General features: G+C 48.4%; 1 protein-coding gene across 2 annotated transcripts in view; it reads left to right on the plus strand.

Annotated features, from left to right (window-relative positions):
• HERC4 (HECT and RLD domain containing E3 ubiquitin protein ligase 4) overlaps nucleotides 1–22,570 on the plus strand; it is a 222,644-nt gene that overhangs the window by 88,689 nt on the left and 111,385 nt on the right. For both annotated transcript variants that reach the window (XM_063961614.1, XM_063961615.1), the window contains exons 6-7: nucleotides 464–555; nucleotides 8,139–8,269. In XM_063961614.1, coding sequence (XP_063817684.1) covers nucleotides 464–555; nucleotides 8,139–8,269 — 223 coding nt within the window. The remainder of the gene's footprint in view (nucleotides 1–463; nucleotides 556–8,138; nucleotides 8,270–22,570) is intronic.

Below are 22,570 nucleotides of genomic sequence, written 5' to 3' on the forward strand. Positions count from 1 at the left end.
AGTTAGACTCAGGCCAGCCCTGATAGTCCGTGCCTCCTGAAGCTTCATCTAATGCTGGACTCATGAGTCAGAAAAGACGGGCATCTCAAATCTGGGTTAACACATAATTCTGCTTTATGCAGTAAATGCATTACTCTAATTTCAGGCTGGTTTCCTTAGTTCTACAGTTTGCAGTAATACTGCATAAGGGACGCAGAAATTGACTTATCCAGATTATATTTCATATTTTTATAGCTGGATGTTTTGCAGGTAACTGCCATGGTTTCTCCAACCTGCAGGATCATGGTACCCACATTTACATGATACAATCCCCCTACCATGTGCCATAGATGCCCATGTACTAATATAGCAATTATGGTTTTTCCTTAAGCTAGAAATATTTTGAACCCCCGTGATTTCTCTCTAACCTTGGTCTGTTCTCTGTCAGTTCACCATTTTCTAATATTTACTTTCTTTCCTGCAGACAGATCCGTTCCATGTCTTCTCAAGTCATTACGTTCTCAGAGAATTGTGCATATATGCTGTGGTGAAGATCACACTGCCACACTTACAAAGGTACAGTCTACTACTACTGACATACAGAATACCGAATGTATTTTGGAAGTTTATACTGTACATTCTAGTTTTCTTCTTTCATTTTGTTATGTTTTTCTATTATTCTTTTATTGTTCTGTGTGTATTTCAATAATTTTCTCATTTTGAAGCTCATTCTGTAGAAGCTAAAGCATCTTCTGTTTCTCTTACATACTAGAGGATGCTGGGGTCCACATTAGTACCATGGGCTATAGACGGGTCCACTAGGAGCCACTGGCACTTTAAGAGTTTAATAGTGCGCGCTGGCTCCTCCCTCTATGCCCCTCCTACCAGACTCAGTTTAGAAAATGTGCCCGGAGGAGCCGGTCACAGCTAGGGGAGCTTCATAGGAGTTTTTCTAGTTTTATTATTTTTCTTAGAGTTAGGCACAGGGAGGCTGCTGGCAACAGCCTCCCTGCTTCGTGGGACTTAGGGGGGGAGTAGTGTCCAACCCTGAGAGGTTAATGGCCACTATCTCCGCTGACAGGACACTGAGCTCCTGAGGGTGATGATTGTTAGCCGCCCGAGGCGACCGCTCACTCCCGCAGCATGCCTCCACCCCTTAACAGAGCCAGAAGATTCCGGTGGCGAGTGAGTCACCGGCAACCCGACAATTGCGCTCCAGAGAGCCCAGCGGTACACAGTGCGGCACTATGAGGGGAGCCCTGAGCCAGCGCAGACACCCTACACTGTTCACTCAAGGCTGTCAGGGACCCCGGTAACGCTGCCAGCCATACCTCAGGCCAGTATAAAGAATTGAAAGTGCGGGAAGACGCGCCAATTTCAAGGGGCGGAGCTTCTCAGAGCAGACCCAGCGGCTTCCAGCGCCATTTTCTCCCTACAGATACAGCTACAGAAACGCTGACTGGTAGTGCTGTCCCTCCACACGACTCCAACTATCCTGTGTGGTTCCAGGGGGTTGTAGAAGGGGGGAGGCTGTAAATTACTGTGTAGTCTATTAAGGGTACACAGTCAGCGCCAGGTATTTTGTTTACAACTGCCTAATAAAGCGATGTGTGTGTGCTGGCTCCAAGCTCTGTGTTTCTCTGAAGGTTCTTGAGGGGGAAAACTGTGCCTGACTTTCCCTGTGTGTGTGTGGGTGTATGCTCTCTCACATAGCAATGTCCAGGGACTCTGTGTCTTATGCTGCAGAGGAAGTTTGTAATGTAATGTCTTGTCTCAGGCTTCTATCTCTGAGCCAGAATGGCTGACTTCAATTAAGGGAATGATCTCTCAGATTGCTACTGGGGTGGCTCATACTGAGTCTGAAACTCAGGTTTTAAAGAATTCTACGGCAGTTTGGTCAGGTTCTGTTCCTATTCCGTCTAAAGCCCCTAGCATATTCACAAAGAAACGGCGCTTGCCCAGATTATGCAAGCTGACATGCCTCTGACACGGCATACGTGATGGGGATGTGCTGAGGGGGGCAGCATCCCTTACAAAGGGGGTGCAGTTCATGATTGAGGCCATTAGAGATGTAATAAACATTACTGGCACACCACCTGAGCAGGATGAGGAGGCTTACTTCACAGACAATAAGGATAGGAAAGAGGATTGTATCTGCACACTTATAGGATCTATAGACTGATTGGATTTTATCTTGCATTAGAACCCCAATAAAATTGTTGTAAATCTGCTGATAGATCTAACTGTGTGGGGGTGCAGCCCAGTTGCAACTCTAATTCAAAAGAGAATAAGGGGAGAACCAAAAAGTGGTTGCTTAGTTGGGCGCACAAAATATAATTTGAACCAAATTGACTATATAAAACTTAGCTTTTAATGCTTATACCTTCTAAAACGCCCCATTTATCTGGGGATTACACAGCAAAACAGAGGTTAAAAACTTGAACACATACAGACAGGTGAAACGAATTAGATATAGGTGTGAATAGATTTAAAAAGCGATGCTTCCACTAATAACTCCCACCTCCAACCTCCCTTGGTTTTGTTAGGCTCTTATGTACAAAAAGCCAGTGGAATCAGTTCAAATGTTATGCCTGCATTATATTTGGAAATCGTTTCAAGATTGAGATATATATGGCAACCCGATGTTATAAAGATATAATATGAGAGATCATTTATCACAATAAATTGCTCCTGTAAATACAGTGTGTGTTTTTATTCATACATAATACAAGCTTTTATTCTTTTATTGAATTCTACACATTCACCTCACATTATATGTCATTGATTTTAGTTGGAAAAACCATGAGTTAATACCCACTCAATAAGGATAAATAGTAATGGAGGGATATATCACATGGTTATCTTGCAGCCTTTGTATTGCATGTATGATAAATCAATAATTCATGTGAGGTTGCCAATATTTAATTTACAGTAGTACTATACTGCTGACTTTTCATACAGGACTGCTTAAAAATTGTGGCAGCCTGTTCTTGCAGTAGTAAGTTATGGAGATAATGTTGCTACATTAATATTCTCCTTCTAGCTACACCTGTGCTTGTATTCATACAATGTATCAATATTCTATTGCACAGTTCACCTCACTTATGTATCACTGGCGTATACTTGAAAACTGAAAAGTATATGTGGGATTGCGGATTTGTATCTATTAAGTTACTAGACAGAGTGCAGCATTCATTTGCAGCTGCCGCTGGTCAACTACTAACAATACTGGGTCAATGTAACATATAGAATGTTCTATTACCGAGCAATGTCATGTGTACAGCGCATTTACTTATGAAGTTCAAAGTGGCCGCGCAATGCTGTTACTAGTGACAACACCATACATATTGGTTAATGACATCAATCATTCAAAGAGCCCTGTCTGAGTGGGTCACATGTATTTTCTTATCACTCTGTGTTACTCCATGATGACCACCCCTGACACTAAAACTTTATTTTAATAACGTCAATATAGGAAGGTGTCAGCAAGGGTCTATTCACTTATCTATCTAGGTAAATTATACACCATTGTATATAAATTAAGGAGTGTGGCAAGCTGCTGAAACGCCAACTTGCACGTTTCGCTGTATAGCTTTAACGAGGCCTCGTTAAAGCTATACAGCGAAACATGCACGTCGGCGTTTCATTGTTACATTTCCACATAGGTTACTAGTCAAACCTTTTCGTCGTACTGAAACCGAATGGTTCGGTCAGACCGACTTTGAACTTGAAATCATTAAACCCTTATTTGAGGGAGTTCAAATTCAAAATAGAGTCTCTGAGAGCGGTGATCTCAGGTCTGGAGGAGGGAGAGTTTCTGGTATCCCTGGATATCAAGGATGCGTACCTCCACATCCCGATTTGGCCGCTGCATCAGGCTTATCTCAGATTTGCACTGTTAAACAGTCACTATCCGTTTCAGACACTGCCATTCGGCCTCTCCACAGCACAAGGGTGTTCACCAAGGTGATGGCAGAGATGATGGTTCTCCTCTGCAGATAGGGAGTGAACATAATTTCATATCTGGACGATCTGCTGATAAAGGTGTCATCCAGGGAGAGGTTGTTGCAGTCCATTGCTCTCACGACTTGTCTGCTTAGGGAACATGGTTGAATCCTGAACCTTCCGTAGTCACATTTGGAACCGACGAGGAGATTGTCTTTCCTGGGGATGATCCTCGACATAGAAGTGCAGAGGGTGTTTCTACCGGTGGAGAAAGCGTTGGTGATACAATCGATGTTCCGGGATGTCTTGAAGCCTACCCGGGTATCGGTTCATCAGTGCATTCGCCTTCTGGGAAAGATGGTTGCCTCCTACGAGGCTCTACAGTGTGGCAGATTTCATGCTCGATTCTTCCAACTAAATCTCCTAGACAAGTGGTCGGGTTCTCATCTACATATGCACCAGAGGATACGTTTGTCACCAAAAGCAAGGATTTCACTCCTCTGGTGGCTGCAAATGCCTCACCTTCTCGAGGGCCGCAGGTTTGGGATTCAGGACTGGATCCTTATAACCACGGATGCAAGTCTCAGGGGCTGGGGTGCAGTCACTCAAGGGGAAACATTCCAAGGAAGGTCGTCAAGCCTGGAATCCAGTCTTCCAATAAACATTCTGGAGCTAAGAGCCGTGTACAATGGTCTTCTCCAAGTGGCACATCTTCTGCGAGATCGGGCCATTCAAGTGCAGTCTGACAATGTAACGACGGTCGGAGGTAACAAGAATCATCCTCTGGGCAGAAAAACATGCGTTGGCGCTGTCAGCAATTTTCATTCTGGGAGTGGACAGCTGGGAAGCAGACTTCCTCAGCAGACACGATCTCCATCCAGGAGAGTGGGGCCTCTATCCGGAGGTGTTCACAGAGGAGACAAATCTTTGGGGTGTGCCTCAAATAGACATGATGGCCTCCCGTCTCAACAAGAAGCTTCGGAGGTATTGTTCCAGGTCAAGAGACCCGCAAGCAGTGGCTGTGGACGCCCTGGTGACTCCATGGGTGTTCCAGTCGGTGTGCGTGTTCCCTCCACTTCCACTCATTACAAGGATCCTAAAGCTCAGAAGGAGAACAAGAGTTCAGGCAATCCTCATCGCTCTTCTGGATTGGCCAGGAAGGGCTTGGTACGCGGACCTTCTGGGTCTACTGCTGAAAGACCCAAGGCCTCCCTCTTCAGGAGGACCTGCTGCAACAGGGGCCGTTCGCCTGTCAAGACTTACCGCGGCTATGTTTGACGGCATGGAGGTTGAACGCCAGATACTAGCTCGTAACGGCATTCTGAACAAGGTTATTCCTACACTGATACAGGTTAGGAAAGAAGTAACGTCTAAACATTACCATCGCATTTGGAAACGATATGTATCTTGGTGTGAATCCAAGAAGTTTCCTACAGTGGAGTTTCTCCTCTTCCTACAAGCAGGTGTGGATATGGGCCTAAGGTTGGGATCCGTAAAGGTCCAGATTTTTGGCCTTATCCATTTTTTTCCAGAAACAGCTGGCTTCCCTCCCGGAGGTTCAGACTTTCTTGAAAGGGGTTCTGCACATCCAGCCTCCCTTTGTGCCGCATATGGCGCCCTGGGATCTTAACATGGTGTTGCAGTTCCTCCAATCGGATTGGTTCGAGCCTCTATAGGAGGTTGAGGTCAAGTTTCTCACGTGGAAGGTTGTCACTTTGTTGGCCTTAGCTTCTGCTAGACGTGTGTCGGTTTTGGGGGGTTTGTCTTGTAAAAGTCCCTACTTGATCTTCCATGAAGATGGAGCTGAGCTCCGGACACGTCAGCAGTTCCTTCCAAAGGTTGTGTCGGCTTTTCATATCAATCAACCTATTGTGGTGCCAGTTGCTACTGACTCCTCAATTCCATCAAAGTCCTTGGATGTTGTAAAGGCTCTAAAAATTTATGTGAATAGGACTGCTCGTCACAGAAAATCGGACTCTCTGTTTATCCTGTATGATCCCAAGAAAATTGGGTGTCCTGCTTCTAAGCAGGCGATCTCTCGCTGGATCAGGTTCACTATCCAGCATGCATATTCTACGGCAGGATTGCAGTGTCCAAAATCTGTTTAGGCCCACTCTACTCGTAAAGTGGGTTCTTCCTGGGCGGCTGCCTGGGGTGCCTCGGCTTTATAGCTTTGCCGAGTGGATACTTGCTCTGGGTCGAACACGTTTGCTAAGTTCTACAAGTTCGATACTTTGGCCTCTGGGGACCTAAAATTTGGTCAATCAGTTCTGCAGGAGTCTCCGCGCTCTCCCTCCCGATCTGGGAGCTTTGGTACATCCCCATGGTACTAATGTGGACCTCAGCATCCTCTAGGACGTAAGCGATAATAGAATTTTAATTACCTACCGGTAAATCCTTTTCTCGTAGTCCGTAGAGGATGCTGGGTGCCCGCCCAGCGCTTCGTTATCCTGCAGTGGTTACTTCAGTACTGCGTTGTTCTTTAAGTACTGCGTTATTACTTGGTTCAGTAATGTTGTTCAGCTGTTGCTGAGTTTTCAAGCTAGTTAGCTTAGTTTGCCTTGTTTGTGTGAGCTGGGGAGAATCTCGCCACTATCTGTGTAAAATCCTTCTCTTGAAGACGTTTGTCTCCTCGGGCAGTTTCTAGACTGAGTCTGGTGGGAGGGGCAAAGAGGGAGGAGCCAGCCCACACTATTAAACTCTTAAAGTGCCCGTGGCTCCTAGTGGACCCGTCTATACCCCATGGTACTAATGTGGACCCCAGCATCCTCTACGGACTACGAGAAAAGGATTTACAGGTAGGTAATTAAAATCCTATTTTCTTTGTAAGTGAATTTGGTGTTGCTTCCTGTATGAAGAAGCCCACATGCATTGATGGGCAATTGCAACATTTAGGGTGGAATTCAAATGTTTTTGAAAAGTCGTTTGGGTGTCTGTTTTTTCCTGTCTATTAGATAGAAAAAAGAGACATCCAACTGACTTTTCAAACATTTGAATATCCCCCTTAATATCTAATTGATTGCAAATGAAATTGTATAAGGGCCCATAAAGACCACTTTTTCTGATCAACAGCTGCTCATGCCTATAATATGTATTTTGAACTATCAGAAAATTCAGCCAGTACATTACTGTGTCTGTGCTAACTGCACTAAGTACACCATGAAAGTTCCAAGGTTCGGCTCAAAAACAAACCGTGCACTCTGGTGCGTTTTCTCTATCTGTGTGTGTGTATATATATATATATATATATATATATATATATATATATATTCGAGTATAAGTCGACCCGAATATAAGCTGAGGCACCTAATTTTACCACAAAAACCTGGGAAAAATTATTGACTCGAGCATAAGCCTAGGGTGGGAAATGCAGCTCTAGACGTACACAGCCCTCAGTGCCAGATATGCCCCCATGCTGCCAGATATGTCCCACAGTGCCAGATATGCCCTCATGCTGCCAGATATGCCCTCATGCTGCCAGATATGCCCCACAGTGCCAGATATGCCCTCATGCTGCCAGATATGCCCTCATGCTGCCAGATGTGCCCCACAGTGCCAGATGTGCCCTCATGCTGCCAGATATGCCCCACAGTTCCAGTTTGTTACTTACCCTCCGTCGCTCCCGCGCTGTCCCGTTGCTCCCGCGCTGTCTTCTGAAGGAGGGACGCGGAGGGCACAGCTCGCGGCTCTCCTGTGTCCCTCCTGCGTCTCCGGCGGCAGCGGCGTGTGTGTGTTAAAGGAAGTGTCGGTTCGTGCACTTCCTTTAACACATACACGCCGCTGCCGCCGGAGACGCAGGAGGGACACAAGAGAGCCGCGCGCTGTGCCCTCCGTGTCCCTCCTACAACTGACTCGAGTATAAGCCGAAGTGGCTTTTTCAGCACAAAAAAAGGTGCTTAAAAAGTCTGCTTATACTCGAGTATATACGGTGTATATATATATATATATATATATATATATATATATATATATACATATACATACATACATACACACATTGTGAGCTAGATCCTACACCGTGTGAATTTTAAGTAGATTACAGTATTATTCAACTTATATTCAGTAAATACCATTATTAGTCAGTAAAATGACTGAATATTTGAGGAGCATTCACTTCTGAAGCATCTAGTTGTCTTCGTTGTTCTTTGAGTTCTCATGTGCAGTGCCACGTTTCCAGCTTAGTTGGCTGTAATTATTATATCTGTCCTATTTAGGAGGGTGGTGTTTTTACTTTTGGAGCCGGAGGATATGGACAACTTGGTCACAACTCTACAAACAATGAAATCAACCCCAGGAAAGTGTTTGAGCTCATGGGAAGCATTGTCACACAAATCGCTTGTGGGAGGTAAAGGCACCAAAATATTTATATCCCAGTTTTGTTCTGACACAGTACTTGAATTATTGTGTAATAGCGTGGTATTGTATTCTAGCCTACTCCAAACGTGCATTGTGTGCAAATGAGTTATGTAACCCGAGTCTTCCAAATTAAGGTAATAGAGATTATAATTTATCTTACGTCCTAGAGGATGCTGGGGGTCCACATTAGTACCATGGGGTATAGACGGGTCCACCAGGAGCCATTGGCACTTTAAGAGTTAGAGAGTGTGGGTTGGCTCCTCCCTCTATGCCCCTCCTACCAGACTCAGTTTATAAAATGTGCCCGGAGGAGCCGGTCACAGCTAGGGGAGCTCTACAGAGCATTTCTAGAAAAATTTAACTTAGGGTTTTTTTATTTTACAGGGAGGCTGCTGGCAACAGCCTCCCTGCAGCGAGGGACTAAGGGGGGGAGCAGTGTCCGCCCTGCGGGGTCTGAGCCTCTGTCTCCGCTGACTGGACACTGATCGTTCTCCGCCACAGGTGACCGCTCGCCCAGCAGCATGCCGCCAACCTCTTACAGAGCTGAAGAAGTGGTGAGTGAGACACCGACCCCCCTAGCAAGCGGGGGGCCGGTGTGAAGATGGCGGCAGCAGGGAGGGAGCGCAGTATTAACTGCGCTCCTGTGAAGGCTCAGCGGTACATGGTGGGGCGCCCTGGGCCAGCGCTTACCCACTGGTCCAGAAGCCTGTCGGGGGCCTCGGATCTCAGCCAGCACTAAATCCTCAGGCCAGTTTCCTGCCTGCACAGCGCTGAGAGGAAGAACAGGTCCCTCCACAGCAACTCCAGCTATCTGTACAGTCATATGCTGCAGAGGATTTATCCTCCCAGGATGATCCCATTCCATGTAAACAGGATAGCACTGGTTTAGCAAAGATACCAGCAAGGGAACCTGAGTTGTTGTGCTCTATCAAATCTTGGATTTCTCAGATTTCTGACAGGGTTGCAAGTAATGAATCTGCAACCCAAGTATTACAGAGCTCTATGGCAGTGTGGCCGGTTTCTGGTACCTCAGGACGCTCCGCTATATACCCCCACAAACGTGCGCTTGTGCAGGTCACACAAGATGACACTGATACCGTTTCTGACACCACAGACTGTGATGGGGATGTGTTGCTGGGGTCCGCATCTCTTGCAAAGGGGGTGCAATTGTTGATAGAGGCTATCAGGGATGAGTTGAATGTTAATGATACCACACCTGAGCAGGTTGAGGAGGCCTTTATCACTGAAAATAAAAAAGCACCGCTAACCTTCCCTGCATCAAAGGAATTGAATGCTATATTTGAAAAAGCATGGGAAAACCCTGAGAAAAAAATCCAGGTCCCTAAAAGGGTCCAGGTGGCGTTTCCTTTCCCTGAGGAGGATAGGAAAAAATGGGAAAACCCGGCGATTGTTGACGCATCTGTGTCCAGACTCTCAAAGAAGGTGGCTTTGCCTGTTTCAGGATCTACCGCCTTAAAGGAGCCGACTGATAGAAAAATTTATAACACGCTTAAATCAATGTATACTGCTTCAGGGGCCATATTACGTCCCACTATTGCTACTGCATGGATTGCAAAGGCAATAGTAAAGTGGTCGGCTACCTTACTTGTGGATTTGGATATGATGGATAGGGATGACGTTGGATTATATTTACGTAACATTCACGATTCAGCAGGTTTTATGGTAGAATCCATGAAAGACCTGGGTTCCATGGCTGCGGGAATATCTTCCATGTCTATTTCAGCTCGTCGAGGACTGTGGCTGCGCCAGTGGTCGGCCGATGCGGAATCCAGAAAAAGTGTGGAGTCCCTACCCTATACAGGTCAGTCTCTCTTTGGGGAAGCTCTAGACGCGTGGATATCCACGGCTACAGCGGGTAAGTCTCCGTTTCTTCCCTCAGCAGCACCTTCTCCGAAGAAATCCTTCTCTTCACAGTGATCGCAAAAACGCGCTATAGCGCGTATTTTACCCGCTTCTGCTGTCCGGGGACTCACTTATCTAAAATGGGAGGGTTCCTGGGGACGCGCTGCGCAGCAGCAAATCAGTGAGCCTGTGCTTTTAAATAGAGGAGGTGAAGCCTTACCGCTCCTCTCCTGGTTGCGTGCAGTGCCTTCACATGGTCCCGGCATGATGGCGCGGCTCCCTGGAACAGTGTCACGAAGACGGTGTGTCTCTGCTATGGCCGTATTTCAGGGGGATCCAGCGGCTGGCAGGTGCGTGTGTGAGCGCCGGTGACTGTATGTGGTTGCTGTGTATGTGCTGCGGGGATGGGGGGAGGTGAGTGTCGGTGACTGTGAGTGCGGGGGGAGAGGTGAGAGCTGGTTGCTGGGTATGTGCCGCGGGGATGCGGGGAGATGAGTGCCGGTGACTGTGTGTGCGGGGGGAGAGGTGAGAGCTGGTTGCTGGGTATGTGCCGCGGGGATGGGGGGAGATGAGTGTCGGTGACTGTGTGTGCGCGGTGCGGGGGGACAGGTGTGAGCTGGGTGCTGTGTATATGCTGCGGGGGTGGGGGGTTATTAGAAGTGAGCAGCCACCTACATGTGTCACACTGGGCTCAGACGGACTGACCCCGGTCCGGCCCCCCCTGTACCCTGGCCGGCTATGAGTCCCAGCAGCACAGGAGGGACTTTGTCTCGGAGATGGAGACTGCCTCCGTCTCTACAGTAAGCCCCGCCCCCTCGTGGATATAATGCCGCAATTTGCGGGTGCATGGGGAAGGGGGCGGAGCCTAACATCATGAAGTGCCTTACACATATTAGTGACCTGCTGTTGCTGTAGCCCAACAGGTATTGTTTATCCAGCTTTTCTCTAACGTCCTAAGTGGATGCTGGGAACTCCGTAAGGACCATGGGGAATAGCGGCTCCGCAGGAGACTGGGCACAACTAAAGAAAGCTTTAGGACTACCTGGTGTGCACTGGCTCCTCCCTCCATGACCCTCCTCCAGACCTCCGTTAGAATTTTGTGCCTGGCCGAGCTGGATGCACACTAGGGGCTCTCCTGAGCTCTTAGAAAGAAAGTAATATTTAGGTTTTTTATTTTCAGTGAGATCTGCTGGCAACAGACTCACTGCTACGAGGGACCTAGGGGAGAGAAGCGAACCTACCTGCTTGCAGCTAGCTTGGGCTTCTAGGCTACTGGACACCATTAGCTCCAGAGGGATCGAACACAGGCCCAGCCTCGGTCGTCCGGTCCCGGAGCCGCGCCGCCGTCCCCCTAGCAGAGCCAGAAGCAAGAAGACGTTCCTGGAAATCGGCGGCAGAAGACTTCGGTCTTCATTAAGGTAGCGCACAGCACTGCAGCTGTGCGCCATTGCTCCCCAGGCACACCACATACTCCGGTCACTGATTGGTGCAGGGTGCTGGGGGGGGGGGGGGCGCCCTGGGCTGCAATATAAGTACCTTACTTGGCAAATTAACACATAATATAGCCTTTAAGACTATATATGTGTAAAATCCCCTGCCATAACTGTATAAAAAAAGTGGGAGAAGCCCGCCGGAAAAGGGGCGGGGCTATCTCCCTCAGCACACTGGCGCCATTTTCCCTCACCGCTCCGCTGGAAGGATCGCTCCCCAGGCTCTCCCCTGCAGTTCCAGACTACATAGGGTAAAAAAGAGAGGGGGGGCACTAAATTTAGGCGCAATCTGTGATATATAAGCAGCTATAAGGGGTAAAATCACTGTGTAGTGTGTATCCCTGTTTTATATAGCGCTCTGGTGTGTGCTAGCATACTCTCTCTCTGTCTCCCCAAAGGGCTTTGTGGGGTCCTGTCCTCAGTCAGAGCATTCCCTGTGTGTGTGCGGTGTGTCGGTACGGCTGTGTCGACATATTTGATGAGGAGGCTTATGTGGAGGCGGAGCAGGTGCCGATAAATGTGATGTCACCCCCTGCGGGGTCGACACCTGAGTGGATGGATATGTGGAAGGAATTACGCGACAGTGTCAACTCCTTACATAAAAGGTTTGACGACATATCAGATGTGGGACAGCCGGCTTCTCAGCCCGTGCCTGCCCAGACGTCTCAAAAGCCATCAGGGGCTCTAAAACGCCCGCTACCTCAGATGGCAGACACAGATTCTGACTCCAGTGTCGACGATGATGAGACTAGTGTACATTCCAATAGAGCCACACGTTACATGATTACGGCAATTAAAAATGTGTTGCACATTTCTGATATTACCCCAGGTACCACAAAAAAAAAGGGTATTATGTTTGGGGAGAAAAAAACTACCAGTGGTTTTTCCCCCTTCTGATGAATTAAATGAAGTGTGTGAAGAAGCGTGGGCTTCCCCCGATAAGAAACTAGTAATTTCTAAAAAGTTACTAATGGCGTACCCTTTCCCGCCAGAGGATAGGTCACGTTGGGAGACATCCCCTAGGGTAGATAAAGCGCTCACACGCCTGTCAAAGAAGGTGGCACTACCGTCTCCGGACAAGGCCGCCCTAAAGGAGCCTGCTGATAGGAAGCAGGAGGCTATCCTGAAGTCTGTTTATACACACTCAGGTATTATACTGAGACCAGCTATTGCTTCAGCATGGATGTGCAGTGCTGCATCTGCGTGGTCAGACTCCCTGTCAGAAAATATTGATACCTTAGACAGGGACACTATATTGCTAACCATAGAGCATATTAAAGACGCAGTCTTATACATGAGAGATGCACAGAGGGATATTTGCCGGCTGGCATCTAAAATAAGTGCAATGTCCATTTCTGCCAGGAGGGGTTTATGGACTCGGCAGTGGACAGGGGATGCAGATTCTTACAGGCACATGGAAGTTTTGCCTTACAAGGGTGAGGAGTTGTTTGGGGATGGTCTCTCGGACCTCGTTTCCACAGCGACAGCTGGGAAGTCAGCATTTTTACCCCATGTTCCCTCACAGCCAAAGAAAGCACCGTATTATCAGGTACAGTCCTTTCGGCCCCAGAAAGGCAAGCGGGTTAAAGGCGCTTCCTTTCTACCCAGAGGCAGAGGTAGAGGAAAAAAGCTGCAGCATACAGCCAGTTCCCAGGAACAAAAGCCCTCCCCCGCTTCCTCTAAGTCCACCGCATGACGCTGGGGCTCCACAGGCGGAGCCAGGTACGGTGGGGGCCCGTCTCAAGAACTTCAGCGACCAGTGGGCTCGCTCACGGGTGGATCCCTGGATTCTACAAGTAGTATCTCAGGGGTACAAGCTGGAATTCGAGACGTCTCCCCCTCGCCGTTTCCTCAAATCTGCCTTGCCAACAGCTCCCCCGGACAGGGAGGCAGTGCTGGATGCAATTCACAAGCTGTATTCGCAGCAGGTGATAGTCAAGGTACCCCTCCTTCAACAAGGAAGGGGTTACTATTCCACAATGTTTGTGGTACCGAAACCGGACGGTTCGGTGAGACCCATTTTAAATTTGAAATCCTTGAACACCTATATAAAAAGGTTCAAGTTCAAGATGGAATTGCTCAGGGCGGTTATTTCAAGCCTGGAGGAAGGGGATTGCATGGTATCACTGGACATCAAGGATGCTTACCTGCATGTCCCCATTTACCTTCCTCACCAAGAGTACCTCAGATTTGTGGTACAGGACTGTCATTACCAATTCCAGACGTTGCCGTTTGGTCTGTCCACGGCACCGAGGGTATTTACCAAGGTAATGGCCGAAATGATGATACTCCTTCGAAAAAAGGGAGTTTTAATTATCCCATACTTGGACGATCTCCTTATAAAGGCGAGGTCCAGGGAGCAGTTGTAGCACTATCTCGGGAGGTGCTACAACAGCACGGTTGGATTCTGAATATTCCAAAGTCACAGCTGGTTCCTACGACACGTCTACTGTTTCTGGGGATGGTTCTGGACACAGACCAGAAAAGGGTGTTTCTCTCGGAGGAGAAAGCCAAGGAGTTGTCGTCTCTAGTCGGAGATCTCCTGAAACCAAAACAGGTCTCGGTGCATCACTGCACGCGAGTCCTGGGAAAAATGGTAGCTTCCTATGAAGCAATTCCATTCGGCAGGTTCCATGCAAGAATCTTTCAGTGGGATCTGTTGGACAAGTGGTCCGGATCCCCTCTTCAGATGCATCGGCTGATACCCTGGTCCTTGGAGACAGGGTTGTCTCTGCTGTGGTGGCTGCAGAGTGCTCATCTTCTAGAGGGCCGCAGATTCGGCATACAGGACTGGGTACTGGTGACCACGGATGCCAGCCTTCGAGGATGGGGGGCAGTCACACAGGGAAGAAACTTCCAAGGGCTATGGTCAAGCCAGGAGATTTCCCTACACATAAATATTCTGGAACTAAGGGCCATCTACAATGCCCTAAGTCAGGCAAGACCCCTGCTTCAAAACCAGCCGGTACTGATCCAGTCAGACAACATCACGGCGGTCGCCCATGTAAACCGACAGGGAGGCACGAGAAGCAGGACGGCGATGGCAGAAGCCACAAGGATTCTCCGATGGGCGGAAAATCACGTGTTAGCACTGTCAGCAGTGTTCATTCCGGGAGTGAACAACTGGGAAGCAGACTTCCTCACCATGCACGACCTCCACCCGGGAGAGTGGGGACTTCATCCAGAAGTCTTTCAGCTGATTGTAAATCGCTGCGAACGGCCACAGGTGGACATGATGGCGTCCCACCTCAACAAAAAGCTAGAAAGATATTGCACCAGGTCAAAAGACCCTCAGGCAATAGCTGTGGACGCTCTAGTGACACCGTGGGTGTACCAGTCGGTTTATGTGTTCCCTCCTCTTCCTCTCATACCCAAGGTACTGAGGATAATAAGACGAAAAGGAGTAAGAACTATACTCATTGTTCCGGATTGGCCAAGAAGAGCTTGGTACCCAGAACTTCAAGAAATGATCTCAGAGGACCCATGGCCTCTGCCGCTCAGAGGGGCCCTGTCTGTTCCAAGACTTACCGCGGCTGCGTTTGACGGCATGGCGGTTGAACGCCGGATCCTGAAGGAAAAGGGCATTCCTGAGGAAGTCATCCCTACGCTGATTAAAGCTAGGAAAGAAGTGACCGCAAACCATTATCACCGCATATGGCGAAAATATGTTGCATGGTGTGAGGCCAGGAAGGCCCCAACGGAGGAATTTCAGCTGGGCCGTTTTCTGCACTTCCTACAGTCAGGGGTGACTATGGGCCTAAAATTGGGTTCCATTAAGGTCCAGATTTCGGCTCTATCGATTTTCTTCCAGAAAGAACTAGCTTCACTACCTGAAGTTCAGACATTTGTTAAGGGAGTGCTGCATATTCAGCCCCCTTTTGTGCCCCCAGTTGCACCTTGGGATCTCAACGTGATGTTGAATTTCCTAAAGTCACATTGGTTTGAACCACTTAAAACCGTGGATTTAAAATTATCTCACGTGGAAAGTGGTCATGCTGTTGGCCTTGGCTTCGGCCAGGCGTGTGTCAGAATTGGCGGCTTTATCATGTAAAAGCCCTTATCTGATTTTCCATATGGATAGGGCGGAATTGAGGACTCGTCCCCAATTTCTCCCAAAGGTGATTTTAGCTTTTCATTTGAACCTGCCTATTGTGGTGCCTGCGGCTACTCGTGACTTGGAGGATTCCAAGTTGCTGGACGTAGTCCGGGCCCTAAAAAATCTATGTTTCCAGGACAGCTGGAGTCAGAAAGACTGACTCGCTATTTATCCTGCATGCACCCAACAAGTTGGGTGCGCCTGCTTCAAAGCAGACTATTGCTCGCTGGATCTGTAGCACGATTCAACTTGCACATTCTGCGGCTGGACTGCCGCATCCTAAATCTGTAAAAGCCCATTCCACAAGGAAGGTGGGCTCTTCTTGGACGGCTGCCCGAGGGGTCTCGGCTTTACAACTTTGCCGAGCAGCTACTTGGTCGGGGTCAAACACATTTGCTAAATTCTACAAGTTTGATACCCTGGCTGAGGAGGACCTAGAGTTCGCTCATTCGGTGCTGCAGAGTCATCCGCACTCTCCCGCCCGTTTGGGAGCTTTGGTATAATCCCCATGGTCCTTACGGAGTTCCCAGCATCCACTTAGGACGTTAGAGAAAATAAGATTTTACTCACCGGTAATTCTATTTCACGTAGTCCGTAGTGGATGCTGGGCGCCCGTCCCAAGTGCGGATTGTCTGCAATACTTGTATATAGTTATTGGTTAACTAAAGGGTTATTTTTGAGCCATCTGTTGAGAGGCTCAGTTATATTTCATACTGTTAACTGGGTATAGTATCACGAGTTATACGGTGTGATTGGTGTGGCTGGTATGAGTCTTACCCGGGATTCCAAATCCTTTCCTTATTGTGTCAGCTCTTCCGGGCACAGTATCCTAACTGAGGTCTGGAGGAGGGTCATAGAGGGAGGAGCCAGTGCACACCAGGTAGTCCTAAAGCTTTCTTTAGTTGTGCCCAGTCTCCTGCGGAGCCGCTATTCCCCATGGTCCTTACGGAGTTCCCAGCATCCACTACGGACTACGAGAAATAGATTTACCGGTGAGTAAAATCTTATTTATTCATCTCTCTCCCCTCACTGACACTCTCTCTCCCACTCCTCCCCCACTTGGATCCCCTCCCCCTGTCTTCCTGACTCTCCCTGACTCTCTCTCTCTCTCTACCTCACTGACACCCTCTGTCTCTCGCTTGGTGTGTGTGTGTCCCCCCCCCCCCCCCCCTCTGTCTTCCAGGCTCTCTCCCACTTTGACATCTTCTTTTCCTCGCTTGTTCCCCCCCCTCCCTATTTCTATCTTCCTGACTCTCTCCCTCTCTCTTGCTCCCCCTTCTCTATCTCAGTCTCTCTCCCTCTCTGACACCCTTTATCTCTCTCCCTCACTCGCTTGTACCTCTCTGTCTTTCTCTCTCTGACACTGTCTTAATCGCTCGCCCTCTCCCTCTCTAATGATAGCAACAGTGTTCACAGTCAGTTTTATTGGTGGGGGCCCCCACACCTTTGTTGCCTGGAACCCCCACTAGCCTTAATGCGGCTCTGACTACGTCAGTCGTTGTCACTCCTCCCCTTGGCACCCCCACTGACATACGCAATGACTGTGGGCACCCCCTTCCCTCGCTGACACCCACGATCACTGTGTATAAGTGCTCTACCTGGCGCAGTGTGAGTGATGTACTGCGAATTGGTACTATTATGTGGCCACACCCCTAAATTCGGCGCGTGCCGTCTATTCTTTGTGTGTGGTAGCGGGGCACCAAAATGTCTAGTTACAGCTTTTGGTGGAAGTGTCATGTATACTACACAGCCCAGCAACATAGTCACCCCTTTCCAACACTTTAGTAGTGTCCACATCAAGTCCTTGTTTTTATATTTGAATAATTAATAAGAATATTCATTCCGATGGGACCCAGAAAAGGACAGGTAGGACCCCAATTTTTAAAAGTATGGGGTCCCTGGGACCCACTTTTTTTTTTGCTCAGCGCGATCACTGTCTTCATCTGCAACGCAGTCCTTTCGGCCTAACAAGCCTAGAAAGGCCAGAACGTCCAATACCTTCTTTAGGGGAGGTTGAGTTAAGTCCAAGAAACCTGCAGCTGCAGGTTCCCAGGAACAAAAGCCTGCTTCGGGTACGCCAAAGTCCTCTGCATGACGGTGGACTGCGCGGCCTGGAGGTGGGGCCAGTGGGAGCGAGACTCAGACACTTCAGTCACGTCTGGGTATCGTCCGGCCTGGATCCCTGGGTGATAGATATTGTGCCCCAGGAATACAGGCTGGAATTTCAAAGTCTCCCTCCTAATCGCTTTTTCAAATCAGGCTTACCAACTCTGTTGGCAGACAGCACTGTACCACAAGACGCTGTCCAAAAACTGGTGGAGGCACAGGTCATTCTGCCAGTACCAACTCACATGCAGACAAAGGTTACTATTCGAACCTTTTCGTGGTACTGAAACAGGATGGTTCGGTCAGGCCCATTCTGAACCTGAAATCATTGAACCCCTTTCTAAGGGAGTTCAAGATGGAGTCTCTCAGGGAGGTGATATCAGGTCTGGAAGAGGGGGAATTCCTGATATCAAGGATGCGTACCTCCACATTCAGAGCTGGCTACCGCATCAGGTTTTTCTCCGTTTCGCATTGCTGGACTGTCATTTCCAGTTCCAGGCCCTGCCATTCGGCCTCTCCACAGCACCAAGGGTGTTTACCAAGGTGTTGGCAGAAATGATGGTTCACCTCCGCAAACAGGATGTGAACATCATTCCATATCTGGACGATCTGCTGATAAAGGCATCGTCCAAGGAGAAGCTGCTGCAGTCCATTGTTCTCACAAGACGCCTCCTCAAGAGTCATGGTTGGATTCTGAACCTTCCAAAGTCACATTTGGAACCAACCCAGAGGTTGTCCTTTCTGGGAATGATCCTGGATACGGAAGTGCAAAAGGTGTTTCTTCCGCAGGAAAAGGTGTTAGTGATACAAGCTATGGTCTGGGATGTCCTGGAGCCAGCCCGGGTGTCTGTTCATCAATGCATTCGTCTATTGGGAAAGATGGTGGCCTCTTACGAGGCTCTCCAGTACGGGAGGTTCCACGCTCGGATCTTCCAACTGGATCTCCTGGACAAGTGGTCGGGATCTCATCTCCACATGCACCAGAGAATTCGTCTGTCGCCAAAGGCCAGGATTTCACTCCTCTGGTGGCTCAAATTGCCTCACCTTCTGGAGGGTCGCAGGTTTGGGATTCAGGACTGGGTCCTTCTAACCACGGATGCGAGCCTTCGGGGCTGGGGAGCAGTCACTCAAGGAGTAACCTTCCAAGGACGGTGGTCAAGCCTGGAAGCCGGCCTGCCCATCAACATCCTGGAATTAAGAGCCATCTACAACGGTCTTCTTCAGGCGGCCCCTCTTCTAAGAAATCGGGCCATTCAAGTGCAGTCGGACAACGTAACAACAGTGGCTTACATAAACCGACAAGGTGGAACGAAGAGCAGAGCGGCAATGTCAGAGGTGACAAGAATACTCCTCTGGACAGAAAAGCATGCGTTGGCGCTGTCAGCCATCTTCATTCCAGGAGTAGATAACTGGGAAGCAGACTTCCTCAGCAGACACGATCTCCATCCAGGGGAGTGGGGTCTCCATCCGGGGGTGTTCAAGGAAATAACAGACGTTTGGGGATTACCCCAAATAGACATGATGGCCTCTTGTCTCATCAAGAAGCTTCGGCGTTATTGTTCCAGGTCGAGGGACCCACAGGCAGTGGCAGTGGACGCGCTGGTGTCTCCATGTGTGTTCCAGTCAGTGTACGTGTTTACACCACTCCCACTCATCCCAAGAATCCTAAAGCTCATAAGGAGAACAAGGGTTCAAGCAATCCTCATTGCCCCCAGACTGGCCAAGAAGGGCTTGGTACGTGGAGCTTCTGAATCTACTGCAAGAAGAACCGAGGCCTCTTCCCCTTCATGAGGACCTGCTGCAGCAGGGGCCGTTCGCCTATCAAGAATTACTGCGGCTATGTTTGACGGCATGGAAGTTGAGTGCCTGATACTTACTCGGAAGGGCATTCTGAAGAAGGTCCTTCCTGCCCTGATACAGGCTAGGAAAGGGGTAACGTCTAAACATTACCATCGTATTTGGAAGGAATAATTCTCTTAATGAATCCAAGAAGTTTCCTACGGTGGAGTTTCAACTCGGACGTTTTCTCCTCTTCCTGCAAGCAGGTGTGGATACGGGCCTGAGGTTAGGATCTATGAAGGTCCAGATTTAGGCAATATCCATTTTCTTTCAGAAGCAATTGGCTGCCCTCCCTGTGGTTCAGACTTTTTTGAAGGGAGTTCTGCACATCCAACCTCCCTTTGTACCGCCTACGGCGCCTTGGGGCTTAACGTGGTGTTGCTGTTCCTCCAGTCGGATTGGTTTGAGCCTCTACAGGAGGTTGAGGTTAAATTTCTTACATGGAAGGCGGTCACGTTGTTGGCCTTAGCTTCTGCTAGACACGTGTCCGAATTGGGGGCTTTATCCTGTAAAAGCCCTACTTTATCTTCCATGAAGATAGAGCTGAGCTCCGGACACGTCAGCAGTTTCTTCTGAAGGTTGTGTCGGCATTTCATGTAAACCAACCGATTGTGGTGCCAGTGGCTACTGACTCCTCAGTTACATCAAAGTCCTTGGATGTTGTAAGAGCTCTGAAGATATATGTGAAGAAAACTTCTCGTCACAGAAAGTCGGACTCTCTGTTTGTCCTACTGTATATGATCCCAAGAAAATTGGGTGTCTTGCTTCCAAGCAGACTTTTTCTCGCTGGATTAGGTTCACTATCCAGCACACTTATTCTACGGCAGGATTGCCGTGTCTGTTAAGGCCCACTCTACTCGTAAGGTGGGGTCTTCCTGGGCGGCTGCCCGGGGTGTCTCTGCAGTGCAGCTTTGCAGAGCTGCAACTTGGTCTGGGTCGAACATGTTTGCAAAGTTTTACAAGTTCGATACTTTGGCCTCTGATGATCTGAAGTTCAGTCAATCAGTTCTGCAGGAGCCTCCGCGCTCTCCCTCCCGTTCTGGGAGCTTTGGTACATCCCCATGGTACTAATGTGGACTCCAGCATCCTCTAGGACGTAAGAGAAAAGGGGGTAAACCCCAAGACTTGCCACAAGACCAGAGAATAAGACATTTCCTTTCCTCATCTCTTCAGCACTTCAGGGAAGCCTGTAGCTGTCGACCAAGGAGAGTAATCTCAATAGAATGGTACCAGTTTTCCTAAATAACCCATAAATTCCTTCGGAGGCAAGGTAGGTAGGCTAGGGCCATAGACCCCTCAATGACTCTCACTGCTCAACCTTCAATGTTTCTGGTGGGCAGCGGTTTTAGAGACTATGCAGAGATCACTTGGTTTGCTACATCATCAGCAAAAGGAAACACAATTGACTTCCACTGATTACCAAGAGGAAATATTTTTGTGATTCATTTTGTGCCCTTTCAACAGATTTAGGCACCACACCAAACAGAGTCTCCATTTGTTTTGGGGATGTTTTCTGCCAGGTTTAGGTACCCCCCCCCCCCCCGGGATGGCAATGGTTAGGATGGGGGGAAGGGAGGGTTAGGCTGCTGGGAGGGGGGGGGGGGGGGAGTTAGGTTTAGGCACCACCGGGTGGGTTATGGTTAGGCTGCTGGGGAGGGGTCGGGTTAGGTTCAGGCTGTGGGAAGGGAGAGTTAAGGTTGGGGGGTGTTAGTGGGGAGGGTAAGTATACTTACCGTGCCCCTGTAAGGATTCTCTCCATCAGGATGCCGCGGACTGTATTCTGACTGCATTCAAAAAAATTATAGAATCTGATTGGTTGCTATGGGCAACATCACCACTTTTCATATTTAGAACCTTTAATATATTTACCCCAGTGTGTGTGTGTGTGTGTGTGTGTGTGTGGCCATTTAAACCATACCTATTTCTAACAGGTGCACAGAACTAAGCTTACAGCCATGCAGATTTCATAGTCAAACATTAGTAGTAAACTGGGTCTTACTGAATAGATCAATAGCTTTCAATTTGGCATGGTCCTAGGATGCCATCTTTCCAACAAGTCAGTTTGTCAACCTTGTGCCCTGCTGGAGCTGCCACTGTCAACTGTAAGGGCTGTTATTGTGAAGTGGGAAAATCTAGGAGCAACAACATCTTTGCCTTAAAATAGTACGTTGCACAACTCAAATGGGACAGCCCCAGTGCTGAAACACATAGCGCGATAATATCTGTCTTCGGTGTCAACACTCATTACCAATTTCCAAACTCTTCTAGATGCAGTTGCTGCACAAAAACTGTGAGGCAGGCGCTTCATGGGTTAGGTTTCCATGGCTGAGCAGCCTCAGATCACAATGTGCAATGCCATCCCTAATGTAATGCAGTAATGCATTGGATGCTTAAGCAGTGGAAACACATTCTGTTGAGTGAGAAATAATTTTTCTTCATCTGGCGGTTATATGCACAAATCTTGCTTTGACATGCCAAAAGAACGCTACCTGCCCAAATGTTTACTGCCAACTGTAAAGTAGGATTTAATGGTCTGGGGCTGTTTTTCATAGTTTAGCCTGGGCTCCTAATCTTAATACCACAACATGCATATATGCATCAATTGACATTCTAGAGACTCATGGGGCAGATGTATTACTTTGATGTATATGTATGTAGATGTATGTGTATGTATGTAGATGTATAACTTTGAAAACCTGGAGAAGGCATAAGGAAATGATAAACCAGTGATATGTGCAAGGTGATAAACACACTAGCCAATCAGCTCCAATATGTAAATCAACAGTTAGGAGCTGATTGGCTGGTGGGTTTAACACCTTGCACATATCACTGGTGTATCACTTCCTTATGCCATCTCCAGGTTAATACATCTGCCCCCATGTTCTTCCAACTTTGT

This window comes from Pseudophryne corroboree, chromosome 3 (genome assembly GCF_028390025.1).
Source record: "Pseudophryne corroboree isolate aPseCor3 chromosome 3, aPseCor3.hap2, whole genome shotgun sequence".
Taxonomy (NCBI): domain Eukaryota; kingdom Metazoa; phylum Chordata; class Amphibia; order Anura; family Myobatrachidae; genus Pseudophryne; species Pseudophryne corroboree.